At 42.0% G+C, this 14,829-nt stretch overlaps 1 protein-coding gene across 2 annotated transcripts in view; it reads right to left on the bottom strand.

The window, feature by feature from the left end:
- ube2d2 (ubiquitin-conjugating enzyme E2D 2 (UBC4/5 homolog, yeast)) overlaps positions 1-14,543 on the bottom strand; it is a 39,920-nt gene extending 25,377 nt beyond the window's left edge. For both annotated transcript variants that reach the window (XM_059990283.1, XM_059990282.1), the window contains exon 1: positions 14,248-14,543. Coding sequence is in view for 1 of the 2 variants with exons in the window: in XM_059990282.1 (XP_059846265.1) it covers positions 14,248-14,271 (24 nt within the window). In the remaining variant the exon portion in view is untranslated. The remainder of the gene's footprint in view (positions 1-14,247) is intronic.
- Between the last annotated feature and the right edge of the window lie 286 nt (positions 14,544-14,829).

Raw genomic sequence — 14,829 nt, 5'->3', positions numbered from 1 at the left:
GGCAGGACTTCTTGTCAGAGTGGTCATTTGAATCGGGAGCAAGTTACAGCTTGTGATTCAGCTGGGAGCTCAGAGAATTCGATCGTGTAGGTAGGATTTAAGCCTACCTGGTCAATACCTGTGGAGGAGGGGGAACTGCGCAGGCGCGAGTGACGTCAGTGTCGAGCGCGCACTTTAAAAGGCAGGACTTCTTGTCAGAACGGGCAGCTGAGTCCGTGGAAGCAGAGTCCTGGGCTTTGGCTAAGTGGGCGTCGGCGTAAGGGGACTTCGGTAAGGCTGTGTGATTGCTCGCTGAGGGGAAGAAGTTAAGATCGCTAGGTGCTTTTTAGACTTATTCTATTAATTCAGTTCAGGTATGGGGGAGACAGTCAGAGCAGTGGTGTGCTCCGTATGCAGTATGTGGGAAGTCAGGGTCAACACAGTTGTCCCTGATAACCACACCTGCAAGAGGTGCGTCCAGCTGCAGCTCCTATCAGCCCGAGTTAGGGAGTTGGAGCTGGAGCTGGATGAACTACGGATCATTCGGGAGGCAGAGATAGATAGGAGTTATCAGGAGGTAGTCACACCAAAAAACCAAGAAGTAGGCAGATGGGTGACGGTCCAGAGAGGCAGGGGGAGCAGGCAGAGAGAGCAGAGCACCCCTGCGGCCATTCCCATTAACAATAAGTATACCGTACTGGATACTGTTGATGGGGATGACCTACCAGGAATGAGTTGTAGTGGTCCTACCTCTGGCACAGAGGTTGAACCCTCAACTAGAAAGGGGAGGAGGGAAGAGAAGGGAGCGATAGTTTTAGGGGATTCTATAGTTCGGGGGGGCAGATAGGAGATTTTGTGGGGCAGATCGGGAGACTCGGATGGTATGTTGCCTCCCTGGTGCCAGGGTCCGGGACATCTCAGATCGGGTGCAGGCTATTCTTGAGAATGAGGGCATGAACCCAGATGTAGTGGTCCATGTAGGGACCAACGATGTAGGTAGGTGAGTGAGGGGGTCCTGCTTAGAGAGTTCAGGGAGCTAAGAGTGAAGCTGAAAGGCAGGACCTCCAGGGTGACAATCTCGGGATTGCTACCTGTGCCATGTGCGAGTGAGGCGAAGAATAGAATGATTATGCACATTAATACGAGGCTGAGAGCATGGTGCAGGAAGGAAGGGTTCAGGTTTTTGGATAATTGGTCTTTGTTCCAGGGACATTGGGGTCTGTTTCGAAGGGACGGTCTACATCTGAACCGGAGGGTACTAACATTCTTGCAGGAGTGTTTGCCAGTGCTGCTCGGGGGGGGGGGGGTTTAAACTAGATGTGCAGGGGGCAGGGATCCAGATCCAGAGGGTTGGTCAGAAGGAGCATGGGGTTAAATGTGTAGAAGGTTTGGGTGATCTTGAGAAGATCATCAAAATTCAGGGTGCAATTAGCCCGATGGAAGTTCAAGGAGCTGGGTTAGGTACAGTAGACAGTGTTTTAAGCAAAGAGAGGAGGAATGGGCTAAGAATTCTATACTTGAATGCGCGTAGTGTCAGAAATAAGACAGATGAGCTTGAAGCTCAGATGAAAATGGGGAACTACGATATTGTTGGGATAACGGAGACATGGCTGCAAGGGGATCAGGCCTGGGAAATGAGTGTACCAGGGTATACGTGCTATCGTAGAGACAGAAATATGGGAAGAGGGGGTGGGGTGGCCCTGTTGGTGAGGAATGAGATTCAGTCCTTAGCAAGAGGTGACTTGGGAACAGGGGAAGTAGAGTCTGTGTGGATTGAGCTGAGGAACAGTAAGGGTAAAAAGACCCTAATGGGTGTTGTGTACAGGCCCCCAAACAGTAGCGTGGATATTGGGTACAAGTTGATTAGGGAGTTAACATTGGCATGTGCTAAAGATAATGTAGTCGTTATGGGAGATTTCAACATGCAGGTGAACTGGGAGAATCAGGTAGGTGCTGGACCCCAGGATAGGGAGTTTGTGGAGTGTCTAAGGGATGTATTTTTGGAACAGCTTGTGCTTGAGCCAACCAGGAATGAGGCTATTTTGGACTTGGTGATGTGTAATGAACAGGAATTGATAAGTGATCTTGAAGTAAAGGAGCCATTAGGAAGTAGTGATCATAACATGATAAGTTTTTATCTACAATTTGAGAGGGATAAGGGCAGATCAGAGGTGTCAGTGTTGCAATTAAATAAAGGAGACTACAGAGCCATGAGGGAAGAGCTGGCCAAAGTTAAATGGGCGGATGCCCTGGCAGGAAAGACAGTGGATCAGCAGTGGCAGATATTCTTGGGCTTAATACAAAAGATGCAAAAGCAGTTCATTCCAATGAGAAGGAAGGATTCAAAGAGGAGGAAGGGGCCACAGTGGTCGACAAAGGAAGTCAGAGATTGTATAGCATTAAAGAAAAAGAAGTATGACAGGGCTAAGATGAGTGGGAATACAGATGATTGGGAAAGTTTTAAGGAACAGCAGATCTTAACTAAAAAAGCAATACGGAGAGAAAAAAATCAGGTATGAGCTCAGTCTAGCCAGGAATATAAAAGGGGATAGCAAAAGCTTTTTTTAGTAGCTATGTGAAGAGAAAGAAGATAGTTAAGAACAATGTTGGCCCCTTGAAGAATGAATTGGGAGAAATTGTTATGGGAAACAGGGAAATGGCAACAGAATTTAATGCGTACTTTAGATCTCTCTTCACCAGGGAGGACACAAGCAATCTCCCAGATGTATGGATGGGCCAGGGTCATAAGATATCAGAGGAATTGAGACAGATTGACATTAGGAAAGAAACTGTGATGAGTAGACTGGTAGGACTGAAGGCTAATAAATCCCTGGGTCCAGATGGTCTGCATCCGAGGGTTCTAAAAGAGGTGGCTCAGGAAATTGCGGATGCATTGGTAATCACTTTCCAATGTTCCTTAGATTCAGGATCAGTTCCTGATGATTGGAGAGTGGCTAATGTTATCCCACTTTTCAAGAAGGGAGGGAAGGAGAAAACGGAGAACTATTGCCCTGTTAGCCTAACGTCAGTCGTGGGGTAGATGCTCGAGTCCATTATTAAGGATGAAATAGTGGCACATCTAGATGGCAGAAATAGGATTAGGCCAAGCCAGCATAGATTTACCAAGGGCAAATCATGCTTGACTAATCTGTTGGAGTTTTTTGAGGGTGTAACAAGGATGTTAGACGAGGGTAAGCCAGTGGATGTTGTATACCTAGATTCTCAGAAGGCATTCGATAAGGTGCCACATAGGAGATTGGTGAGTAAAATCAGAGCTCATGGCATTGGGGGCAGGGTTTCAACATGGATAGAAAACTGGTTGGCAGACAGAAAGCAAAGGGTAGCAGTGAATGGGTGTTTCTCGGACTGGCTGGAGCTGACTAGTGGGGTACCACAGGGCTCTGTATTGGGACCACAGCTCTTTACGATTTATGTCAATGATTTAGATGAGGGCATTGAAAACTATATCAGCAAGTTTGCTGACGATACTAAACTGGGTGGCAGTGTGACATGCGAAGAGGACGTTAGGAGAATACAGGGAGACTTGGATAGGCTGGGTAAGTGGGCAGATACTTGGCAGATGTCATTCAATGTGAATAAATGTGAAGTTATCCACTTTGGAAGCAGGAACAAGAGGGCAGAGTATTGTCTGAATGGTGTAGAGTTAGGTAAGGGAGAAATGCAGAGACCTAGGAGTCCTAGTTCACCAGTCAATGAAGGTGAATGAGCAAGTGCAACAGGCAGTGAAGAGGGCAAATGGAATGTTGGCCTTTGTTACAAGGGGAATTGAATACAAGAGCAAGGATGTCCTTTTGCATTTGTACAGGGCCCTGATGAGACCACACCTGGAATATTGTGTACAGTTTTGGTCTCCAGGTTTAAGGAAGGACATTCTGGCAATTGAGGAAGTGCAGCGTAGATTCACTAGGTTGATTCCTGGGATGGCAGGGCTGTCTTACGCAGAGAGATTGGAGAGATTGGGCTTGTACACGCTGGAATTGAGGAGATTGAGAGGGGATCTGATTGAAACGTTTAAGATAATTAAAGGATTTGATAGGATTGAGGCAGGAAATATGTTCCAGATGTTGGGAGAGTCCAGTACCAGAGGGCATGGATTGAGAATAAGAGGTCAGTTATTTAAAACAGAGTTGAGGAAGAGCTTCTTCTCCCAGAGAGTTGTGGAGGTGTGGAATGCACTGCCTCGGAAGACGGTGGAGGCCAATTCTCTGGATGCTTTCAAGAAAGAGCTAGATAGATATCTGATGGATAGGGGAATCAAGGGATATGGGGACAAGGCAGGGACTGGGTATTGATAGTGAATGATCAGCCATGATCTCAGAATGGCGGTGCAGACTCGAGGGGCCAAATGGTCTACTTCTGCACCTATTGTCTATTGTTATAGTGTGATTAAAGTGGACAGGCATGATGGATTAGCAGGAAAAATATCTGTCACTGCTTGCTTGTTATTCAGAGGAATTCAGGCCACTCAGCAAAAACAAAACACACACAACAACAAACAACAATAGTCCAAAGGGGAAAAATTCCAAGGGAGCAGTAGTTAACTAAGAAAATTCTACAGTACAAAATTAAAAACAAGGACAAAAATGCTAGTGGACTTAAAAGAACAAGATAAATTAAAAATCTAGAAAAGAAAGAAAACTGTTAGGCCAAAGTAGTAAATAGCTCATGAAAATTAACAAAGGGTCCAGGAGATATTGCCTCCAAAAGAAGGAGAATAGAGAAATAGTTATGGGGAACAAGGAAATAGCGAGAGAGTTACAGAAATTGTTTCAATGCAAAATAAAACATTCCATTAATATTGAGTACTAGGAACCAATCTATTAAAAATATCAAGCTAACAGACTAAAACTTGACAAGTTTTCTTACCTAGATGGCTTATGATCCTCAAAAAGAGGCTATTTAAAATAAATTCTAATTTTCCAAAACAAATTTGGGAAGAGCGGACTGGAAAACTACTTGTGTGACACCATTTAAAAAATGAGGAAGTCAAAGCATGTGTAACTGTATACCAATTTGCCAAATATTTATAATTGGGAAAAGCAGCATATTTGGAAAACTAATCAAACAGAACTTTGTAAAAAGAAAACATCTCACAAACGTACAATTTTGATTTCAAGTCTTGCCCAAAGACAAGGGAACCATCCACTTCAGTTTGGACTCCCAGAAGGCATTTGGCAGTGTACCTTACCAAGTACAGGTCCACAATCCTTCATCCAAAAACCGAAGTTTTTTTGACTAACAGCTGATGTCACTCAGGTGTGACATGGCAGCACTAGCAATAGGCCACCAGACGTCAGTTGTGGCTCAGCGCTTGTACTGGTTACATGTGCATTTTGCTGTTCGCTGAAATTTCGTGTTCATTGTTGACTGTGTTTAATTTCACTGTGAAAATGTCAAAAAGAGGTGCAGGTTCCCCTATGGGTAACAATGAGAAAAAGAGAAGGGAGCATCTATCATCATCAATAATGCAGAAAGTGGAGTTATTGCAGAAGCTTGATCGTGGTGTGTCTGTACTGAAGAATATGGTGACAGAACTACCACTGTATATGATTTAAAGAAACAGAAAGACAAGTTACTGAAGTTTTATAGTGATTGACGTTCTACATTTATTCCAATAAGTCATTTACCATGTATTTGATTCCATTCGTTCGAAGCTGTATATTCTTATGTATTATTGAATGTTTTTGTTGGAAATAAAATACTTTTCTTGTCATTATTCCCTAAACAATAAAGTATAACAAGTATAACAAGTATTTACATAGCATTTACATTGTATTAGGTATTATAAGTAACCTAGAGATGATTTAAAGTATACAGGAGGATGTGCGTAGGTCTGGAGCTCTGCCAGGTCCTAAAGTCCATTCACACTGAGACAGGTTAAATAAGGGACTTAAGCATATGTGTATTTTGGTATCCGCGGCAGGTCCCGAAACCAATAAGGAAGGATTCTGAAATCTGAAAAGCAACTGGCCCCAAGGATTTTGGATAAGGGATTGTGGAACAGTATCAAGTCACACAAACCCATGGCATTCAAGGTAATGCATTCACATTTGACAGAAAAATAGGTGGGATAGCAAAGTTCTCAGGATACTAATAGTGTATTGATAGGTTAAGCAAATTGACCATGGTGTAGAATGGTGTCCTTTTTTGATCTACTCCTATTCCACACTTGTGTCCTTTCTTTTCACATAAACACCTGACATTAAATGCAATCCCCTGTCAGACTGATAACGAGATATTAAATCTTGACCAAACAATCCTTCCAGGTGAGGCGACACTTCACCTGTGAGTCGGCTGGTGTGGTATACTGCTTCACTGAACATCTACACTCGGTCCGCCAGAGAAAGCAGGATCTCCCAGTGGCCACACATTTTAATTCTACGTCCCATTCTGATATGTCTATCCATGACCTCCTCTAATGTCAAAATGAATCCAAACTCAGGTTAGAGGAACAACACCTCATATACCAGCTGGGTAGCCTCCAACCTGATGGCACGAACAATGATTTCTCGAACTTCCTTTAATGTTCCTCCTCCCCTTCTTACCCCATCCCTGACATATTTATTTTCTCTCTCTCTGCCCATCACTCTGCCTGTTCTCCATCTCCCTCTGGTGCTCCCCCCCTTTCTTTCTCCCGAGGTCTCCCGTCCCATGATCCTTTCCCCTCTCCAGCTCTGTATCACTTTCGCCAATCACCTTTCCAGCTCTTAGCTTCGTCCCACCCCCTCCGGTCTTGTATCATTTCGCATTTCCCCTGCTCCCTCCTACTTTCAAATCTCTTAGTATCTCTCCTTTCAGTTAGTCCTGACGAAGGGTCTCGGTCCGAAACATTGACAGTGCTTCTCCTTATAAATGCTGCCTGGCCTGCTGTGTTCTACCAGCATTTTGTGTGTGTAGATGAATTAACTTTCAGCAATGTGCAAATATTGCCAACCCTATGCCCCCATCTAAGGAAAAGTAGCTAACTGATCCAAACTGCATTTCCTAGCCAAAGTAGAAAATTAACTCTCATACAATTATAATATTGAATTACTAATGGCTGACATACAACAGCATGCTTTTTAGACTGTTACTAACATTTCAGGTATCAGACAAGCCTCCAAATCATGATTTAACAACTCCATACCAAAATATATTGATATATCTCTCTCCTGTGTTTACCTTGAGTTTGCAGAATTTCTCATTTAAAGTATTGCCAGTATTACCAAACATTTTGCTTTAAAAGTGGACCACAGAACATGGCCAACAGACAGAGTGTTCACATTGGGCATAATAGTGGTGATCAGAAATAGAAAAATGGATCAGTAAAACAGTTCAAGCGAATGTTTCTGACACTATTTGCTGTCACTACCAGTTTTATTGGTATTCATAGAGAAAATAAAATTGATACTCAGCCTAAAAACCCAATTTTCCTCAAATTACTCGCCAAGGCAATCTGCCAACCCACTGTTGGTATTACATGGTTAATTCTTAAAGCAAGTGCAAGTTCTCAAGATACCAAGAAGCACACTATGACATTGATTTTTAAACAATAGTTCTTGTGGACACAAGCATATATCCTGTAGAAGCCCCAATCCCCTGTATTGATGGAAGAATTCAAAAGGTTTATCATTTTTACTAACTTCTGCTAGCATCTACAATTAGAACTCCAGTTTAGTATTTGAAGTCCACGCATAATTTGTTTTCATAGTCCAATTTGTTCTGGCACTTGAGTCCAGAGCATCATGCTGGGTAAACTCCCATACAATTTCAGACTCCAATGATTTAATGCAAAATGCACAATTTAAAGAGGCATAGGGAAGTGTTTTGGCTTAAAAATTATTAGCCATTGGTTTAATGCTGAACATTTAATTGAAGTTCATAGCTTAAAACTCACTGCAACTTTGTCAGCTTTCAGGAGCATTTCAAGGATAGGGCTCCTAATTTGGGTCATCCAAGTTTGAGTTGCTGCATTCACAATGCTCCTAAATCATAGCTAGGGAAACCCACCACACAATCCAGATAATTTCAAAAAAAAACAAGCTACATGTTTAAAAGCATATTTAACAGTATTTCCACTTGAGGCAGAGTACCATTTTACTCAAAAATGCATTATTTGGATCCCAAAGGGTTCAACCAGAACTGTATCTCTAAACCTACTTGCTTACTTTTAGTATATTTCCTCAAAGTCATGCATGTTGCCAACAGATTTATAGATGAAGGATTGGATGTGGAGTGCATAGTTAGAAGTCACTAATTAATCTTATCATGCCTGCAATAATAGCAAATTATCTTCAACTTTTATATGAAATTCAGTCTCTCTTCCCTGTCTTCTGCTTTCTCCCTACCACATACACAAGCTTATTTAATGAAAATACAAAACCTGGAACAAAGCAACTATTAAATAATATTTCTGATTTCTTGGACAAGGTCAACATCATTGTACATCCTTAATTGGAAGTGTGAGGTAATCGCCGACATTGCAATCTTTCTGGTGACCATATATCCCACCAGCAAGAAAGGGAGTTTAAGATTAGACTAGTAGGACTTTGAGGACACACAGGTTATATCCCTATCTGCCTGCCATTCTTTCTTGTATCTTGTTAATCAACTTCAGAATATCTTGTATGTGCACAGTGCATCTGGGATTCAGCAAATTCATTGAATGTACCATTAATACTATCCTAACTATTCATTATTGGTGCAAATATAAAATGTTGGCAGATAAAAGTTTTAGAACATACTTAAAAAACACCTCAAAATCTGCTGTTTCACACATTACCAGAACATTTTAATGTTTCTATTTTTGTAACTAGCATTTCAATACGCTGCCACCTTTTTACCTTATAAACATATAATCACAGCACAAAAACAGGCCAGCTTGGCCCTTCTAGTCCATGCCGAACGCTTACTCTCACCTAGTCCCACTGACCTGCACTCAGCCCATAACCCTCCATTCCTTTCCTGTCCAATTTTTTTTTTTAAAATGACAAAAATCGAACCCGCCTGTACCACTTCTACTGGAAGCTTGTTCCACATAGCTACCACTCTGAGTAAAGAAATTCCCCGTCGTGTTACCCCTAAACTTTTAACACATATCCTCTTGTTTGAATCTCCCCTTCTGTCAATGGCAAAAGCCTATCCATGTCCACTCTATCTATCCCCCTCATAATTTAAAATACCACTATCAAGTCCCCCCTCAACCTTCTACGCTCCAAAGAGTAAAGACCTAACTTGTTCAACCTTTCTCTGTAACTTAGGTGCTGAAACCCAGGTAACATTCTAGTAAATCTCCTCTGTACTCTCCTTTTAACAAAACTATTTAAGATTGTCACACACAGTTTGAATCAGAACCAGTCTCATTTCTAATCCAGACACAGCCAACAGGGCAGCATGAATTAAGAATTCTGGTTAGCTGTTCCCATTCCTAATATTAAGATGGCACCAATAACCATGCATCCCCCTTCTCTTGTACAGAGACGGGCAAAGCAAACAGCACCTGCTTCACTTTTCAATTTCAGCACGAGAAGTGCTGTGGGGAGTAACTGGTGTATTTTGAACTTCAGTCATGATTGACAAGAGTGCCAGCTGAGTGCCTGCTTTGAGCTTCTTAGCACTGCAGCAAATGCAGAGTTCCCATTCCCAACTCAGATAGTGCAAACACTAGTGTCTAGGGAGCATCTTCTACACAAGATTAACTTGCCCAATATTCAATTTAACCCCACAACAAAGGCAACAAGTAGTGCACTGCAGTATGAAGATATTTGCACATGCCTTACACCAACCATTTGGCAGACAATTGTTTTATATAGCTGGTCCAAATGTATTTCTTAATAACAAGCATTTCTTCTCCAGCATTTTTCCAAAATCACTGCTCCAACAATTAACTGAAGTAGTAATTTATACACAGAATAGGTTGGACACGGGTAGAACTTATAGTCAAACTTCTTGCTCGTAAGGCCAGAATAACTTTAGAGCATCCCTACCCAATATTTCTTTTTGAAGTGAAAACAAGTTCATGTCCAAATATTTTGTTCTTTATTGTCTCAAAATTCCACAAATTACTCTGCTATGTGATGGCATCATCTTTCTCTACTTTCACAGTATTTGTTATCTTAAGGAGACAGTATCTCAATAGCAAAAAAAAACCAAGCAGCAGATTTTATGACAACGCCCTTGATTTGCTGCTGACAGGTTGAACCAAAAAGTTATCCTAAATATCATTTAAGAAATTAGACAAGACAAACTCTCACCCAATAAATTGGGTTTAGTTACCAGATCAGAAATGCCTTTATCCTTCCAGTGCCTCCTTCAGCAAAATACAGAAGCACGAACAGGAAGCACCGAAAGCTGTTAATTGGGAATAATCAAGGTAAAACAGTAATTCTACGCCTCCTGATAATAAGACTGATCCTTTATTTATAGATACGCAAAGTATAAAAAAAAACTTGAAATAAAAGTGTCATAATTGAAAAATAAACTTCATTAAAACTCATACAGAGAATAGTCACTGAAGTTAAAGTAATCCTTCTATGAAGGATTCCAATTTGAATATTACTGAATTAGAGGTACTTGGGAAAAATTAAAAACCACTCAGGCCAATACAAATCCTGCAAAAATACTTATTTGCCATAGCCCATTACTGTCCTACACCTGAAAAATTGTCAATTTGATAATAAATATCTTTCAAGACCGGAGTATAAGAATACAACTATTGCCCAAGAAAATTATCCTGATCTAAACAAAGTACAGAGTTGAGACACTGCAGCATACCTTGACCTGAAACTAAACTTTCTGATCACAATTTTCAACTGGCTTAAACCCATTTTATAAAAGGTCAGGTAGTGAGCCTCTACAGTGGATTAAAAAAAGTTTTCAATCCATGAATCTACTGAGTAAATGGTTAAATGATGGCAAAAGTTTAAAATTAAATCAGAATTAGGCACGAAGTTACAGAAGTACTGGTTAGAATTAAAAGAATATCATGAGAATTTATATACAAAAAATTTGAATACAAGGAGGAAGTACTTAGTAATACAAATTCATCAAATTACCACTGCCATGTGAAAGTTGATTTGCAGCAGTAGTACAGTGCAAAGACAATTATCATAAATTACAAGATAATGCAAAGAAATAACAAGGTAGCCTTCATGGCCGATGTGAATTAAATTGTGATGATGCACTGAGAGCATTATTTGTTGAACCAATTGTTCATACTTTACTTCTATCATGGCTGGTAGAAACACTTCAAATTAGATACATTGACAAATGAAAGACCCAGTAAATTTGTGGGCAAGGAGATATACAATGCATAGACAATTTTACCAAATCCACTGAAATATTGCATCATGGATTCCTTGCAAGTTAAGAATTCTATTATTTACTTCCAAGAGCATGATCAAGTAGACTGTGCACCATATCGTAAGTGTTGAAAAGAGCTGAAAGAAGAAATTCAAGGATACAATATTTGTAACAAGTTCTGAAATAGTTACTTGCACCTTGATTGTTCAGCAAAAATTGCAGAATAAGTCCACTTTTTCCAATACAAAGGAAAGGCATTTTATCTAATAGTGTAGCAATTAAATATACTGCATCTGTTCAAATCAAAATCCCAGAGGCCACATTTTACACTGGTAAACATGTTAGCCATATCCCAAAACACCTCAGATACATTCAGTTACACTTTGATGCAGGGAAGCAGTATGAAAAGTGATAAGAAAAAGATACGAAAGAGCAAGAAAGACATTATTTGGAAGACTATTCAATACATTTATCAACCACCACTTCAAATAATATTACAGACCTTAGGGCCTTGGCATATGGCAGGGCTTAAAGAAAACCAGAGCTTCTTTGTTTAAAAGGACACAATAGATCCACTAAAAAGGTATGATAAAAATAGGACATATGAAATGATGAGAAGTTTTGGTCCACACTACTGTAGCAGGAGTCAAAACATAATGGCAAAAAAAAAGATGCAAAGAATACCCTATTTTAAAACATGCCCTCACAATTCTTTAAGATGTTGCATTATGCATCTACACCAAGATAATTAAACTGGGGAAGTCAGAATGAACAATTAGAAAATTCCAATTATTTGTTTAATATTGGGAACTATACTCACTTTCGCTGACACTTATTCATCTGGTATAAAAATAGCCCAATACCTCACTTGTCAGTGATATCCATATATTTATCAGTGAGTGAAGAATAGTTCAAAAATAACTCTTCATCTGACAAGCTTCCATCACCCAAGTTTGAAATAACTTCAAGAGAAGCTGAATCTCTATCAAATATTGTCTGCAATCAATGGATCTTCAATATTAAATCTCACATAAAGTAATACTATAAATACTTCCAGCTTAACAAGGAAACTCATGTACTTAAAAATCAGTTGTCTTTCACGACACCCTCTCCAAATTATGTTTGCCTGACTCCTCCTCAGTGGTGGAAATTGTACACAATATTCCAATTTCTTCTAAGGAATGCATAAGGTATTGGCTTCTGCATGGCAGTTCAAACTTGCTTGATCTTGCCAAATGTCAGGGGAAAAAAGTGAAACCTACACATTTAAAGACATCCAGTTCTGAAAACAATTTTAAATTATTTAAAAGCAATAAAGCAAAATCTTCTTGAATATCAACAAGAGACTCCAAAGAAAGCTAGATAAAGCAGTAAAAAGCATTTCGGTGAAAAAAAAAATCACTTTTCATCCTTTTTGGCTGAAAGAGTAATGCAATCAAATGAAGAGGTACAAGAATCCAGTTTTCACAAAAGCTGCAGATCAAAGGATATGGAGGGCAAGTCAATGGGAGAATTAGATTATTAGAATTAAACATTTAAATTCTATAGATTTTGTTGAGTGACAGAGTTACCAGAAATCCGAGTTTCTTTTTTAAAGTGGTACAGGAACTCCTCTTGATCAAGCAGATTCGATCCAGCTTGAAAAGGTCACTAAGTCAAGACTCAAATAACCATACTTCATGATCATGAAGTACTTAACATGCAAATTCAAAAGAAACCAATCCATTTTTATTGTAATTCGCATTTTGATATTTCCTTGGAAATCGAGGGAACAACTGCATTCAAAATTATCATCACACAAGTTTCCAGCAAATGACATCAGCTTCAGGGCTGGCAAGAACAAGTTTTGCTGGAAAAAATACTACCAATACTGCCCAAGGAAGAACACCCGAATTTACCAGCACAACTTTATTTTTGAAGCCAAACAAAAATCTAGCTTTCCTCTATTACCAATCATAAAATGCGAATACTAGATCCAGAAATAACTTGTTTAAGTGACAAATCCAATCACAAGCCTGTACTTCCCATCTGTATTAATCAGTGGAAAATGGAGGTACCGTAGAAACACATTGGCTAAAACGCAGAAAAAAAGCCAAACTTTTACCTCGAAATGGATGCTTATTCTACTCATCCAACAGCCGAACCCAAACATTAAATCCTCGAAGTCACTAGTTATAGCTTGTAAACCAAACCAGCTGTCTAGATGGCCCCCAAATCAAAAAGAGAAAACCCAAAACTACCAGCACATTTTCATAAAAGCTGTATCTCACCACTTATTTAAAAACTACACATTTCCGCCAGGCCGCAGTCGCCAGGCAGGCAGGATCGATTTTGATTTTTTTCCCCTTTCTGAAACTGACAGATCGAGAGAAGCAGCGCACATGGGAACTTTCCCGGCGAATATTACACCCACAGCGAACGTGTGTGTGAGAGTGAGATGGGGGGGGGGGGGGGTGTGGAATGCACGGGCCATCGGTCCGACCCGCAGGATTCACTGGGAGGCGGGCCCGGGGCCTCCGCCGAGTCAGTGGCACCAAGGCCTCGGTCAAGGGCTGCGGGCAGCACCGTGACATTTGCCAGTGGCGAGGCCAGCCGCCTTCACCTCCCAACCCTAAACTACCGGGGGGAACGGAGGCCCACTCTATCTTATTTCCCATCCACCTACCACTCGACCGCCGCCTGGAGCAGGGAGGCGGTGGGGGGGGGGGGGGGAAGAAAGGAGATAAGCGGTCCCGCAGAACAGGGGGTTACTTTCACTTTTAAGTGACCACCTCCCAGTCCGTTCCGGGTTGAGGGAGGGAAAGGCGGGCCCTGGGGCCCAGCACACACCAAATGTTGGCCATGGCGGACGGGAGGAGGCGACAACTCGGCCGGGCAGACCCGGGCGCTTTTCAGGAAAGAAAGACAAGGAGAGCAAAAGCGAGCAGGCGAGGCGGGCCGGGCGTGGCTAGGCCGGACACCGCTTACCTTATGGATTCTTTTGAGAGCCATGGCCTGGTTACGCGGGCGGGGTTCGGGGCGGGTGGCTGCGGGTTTCCCCTCTCCGACAATAACGGGGTTAAAGGCGAACCCGGAAAAGCCGCCGAGTCTGCTCGGAGAAGCCGAGAAAATGGAAGGAACCGGCCGCTTTAAAGTAGTCCCCGCGTATCACTCCGCCCGCTGCAAGGGAGGAGGAGAGAAAGTAAACCGGCTCTCAACCCCCCCAAAAAAACTCTCCACTTCAGCTCCAGCCACTTCCACCACCCCTCGTTTCTCTGGTTCCACCTCGGCTGTCCTTCCGTACGTCTGCCTGTGCGCCGCGGGCTTTCCTCGCCGTTCTCCGGGCTGGATGAAAGCAGCACGGGCCGCCGGGTGAGGGGGGCTAAGCGCTCTCCGGGAAGGAAGTGAGCGGCGGATCGTTACCGCTGAGTGAGAGGGTTCGATTGTCTGCCTGCTCTCGCGACACGTCGGGGAGAGGCGGGCAGTGCGCAGGTGTGGTAACCCTGGCGGCCGCGCAGCGCCGGGCTCGCAGGTCCCGGCCTCAAGTGTGTCATGTTTCAGGCCTAAAAG

This window comes from Hypanus sabinus, chromosome 15 (assembly GCF_030144855.1).
Source record: "Hypanus sabinus isolate sHypSab1 chromosome 15, sHypSab1.hap1, whole genome shotgun sequence".
In the NCBI taxonomy this organism is placed as follows: Eukaryota; Metazoa; Chordata; class Chondrichthyes; order Myliobatiformes; family Dasyatidae; genus Hypanus; species Hypanus sabinus.
Note: the sequence above shows the minus strand (reverse complement) of the source record. Positions and strands in the feature narration are given on the sequence as shown.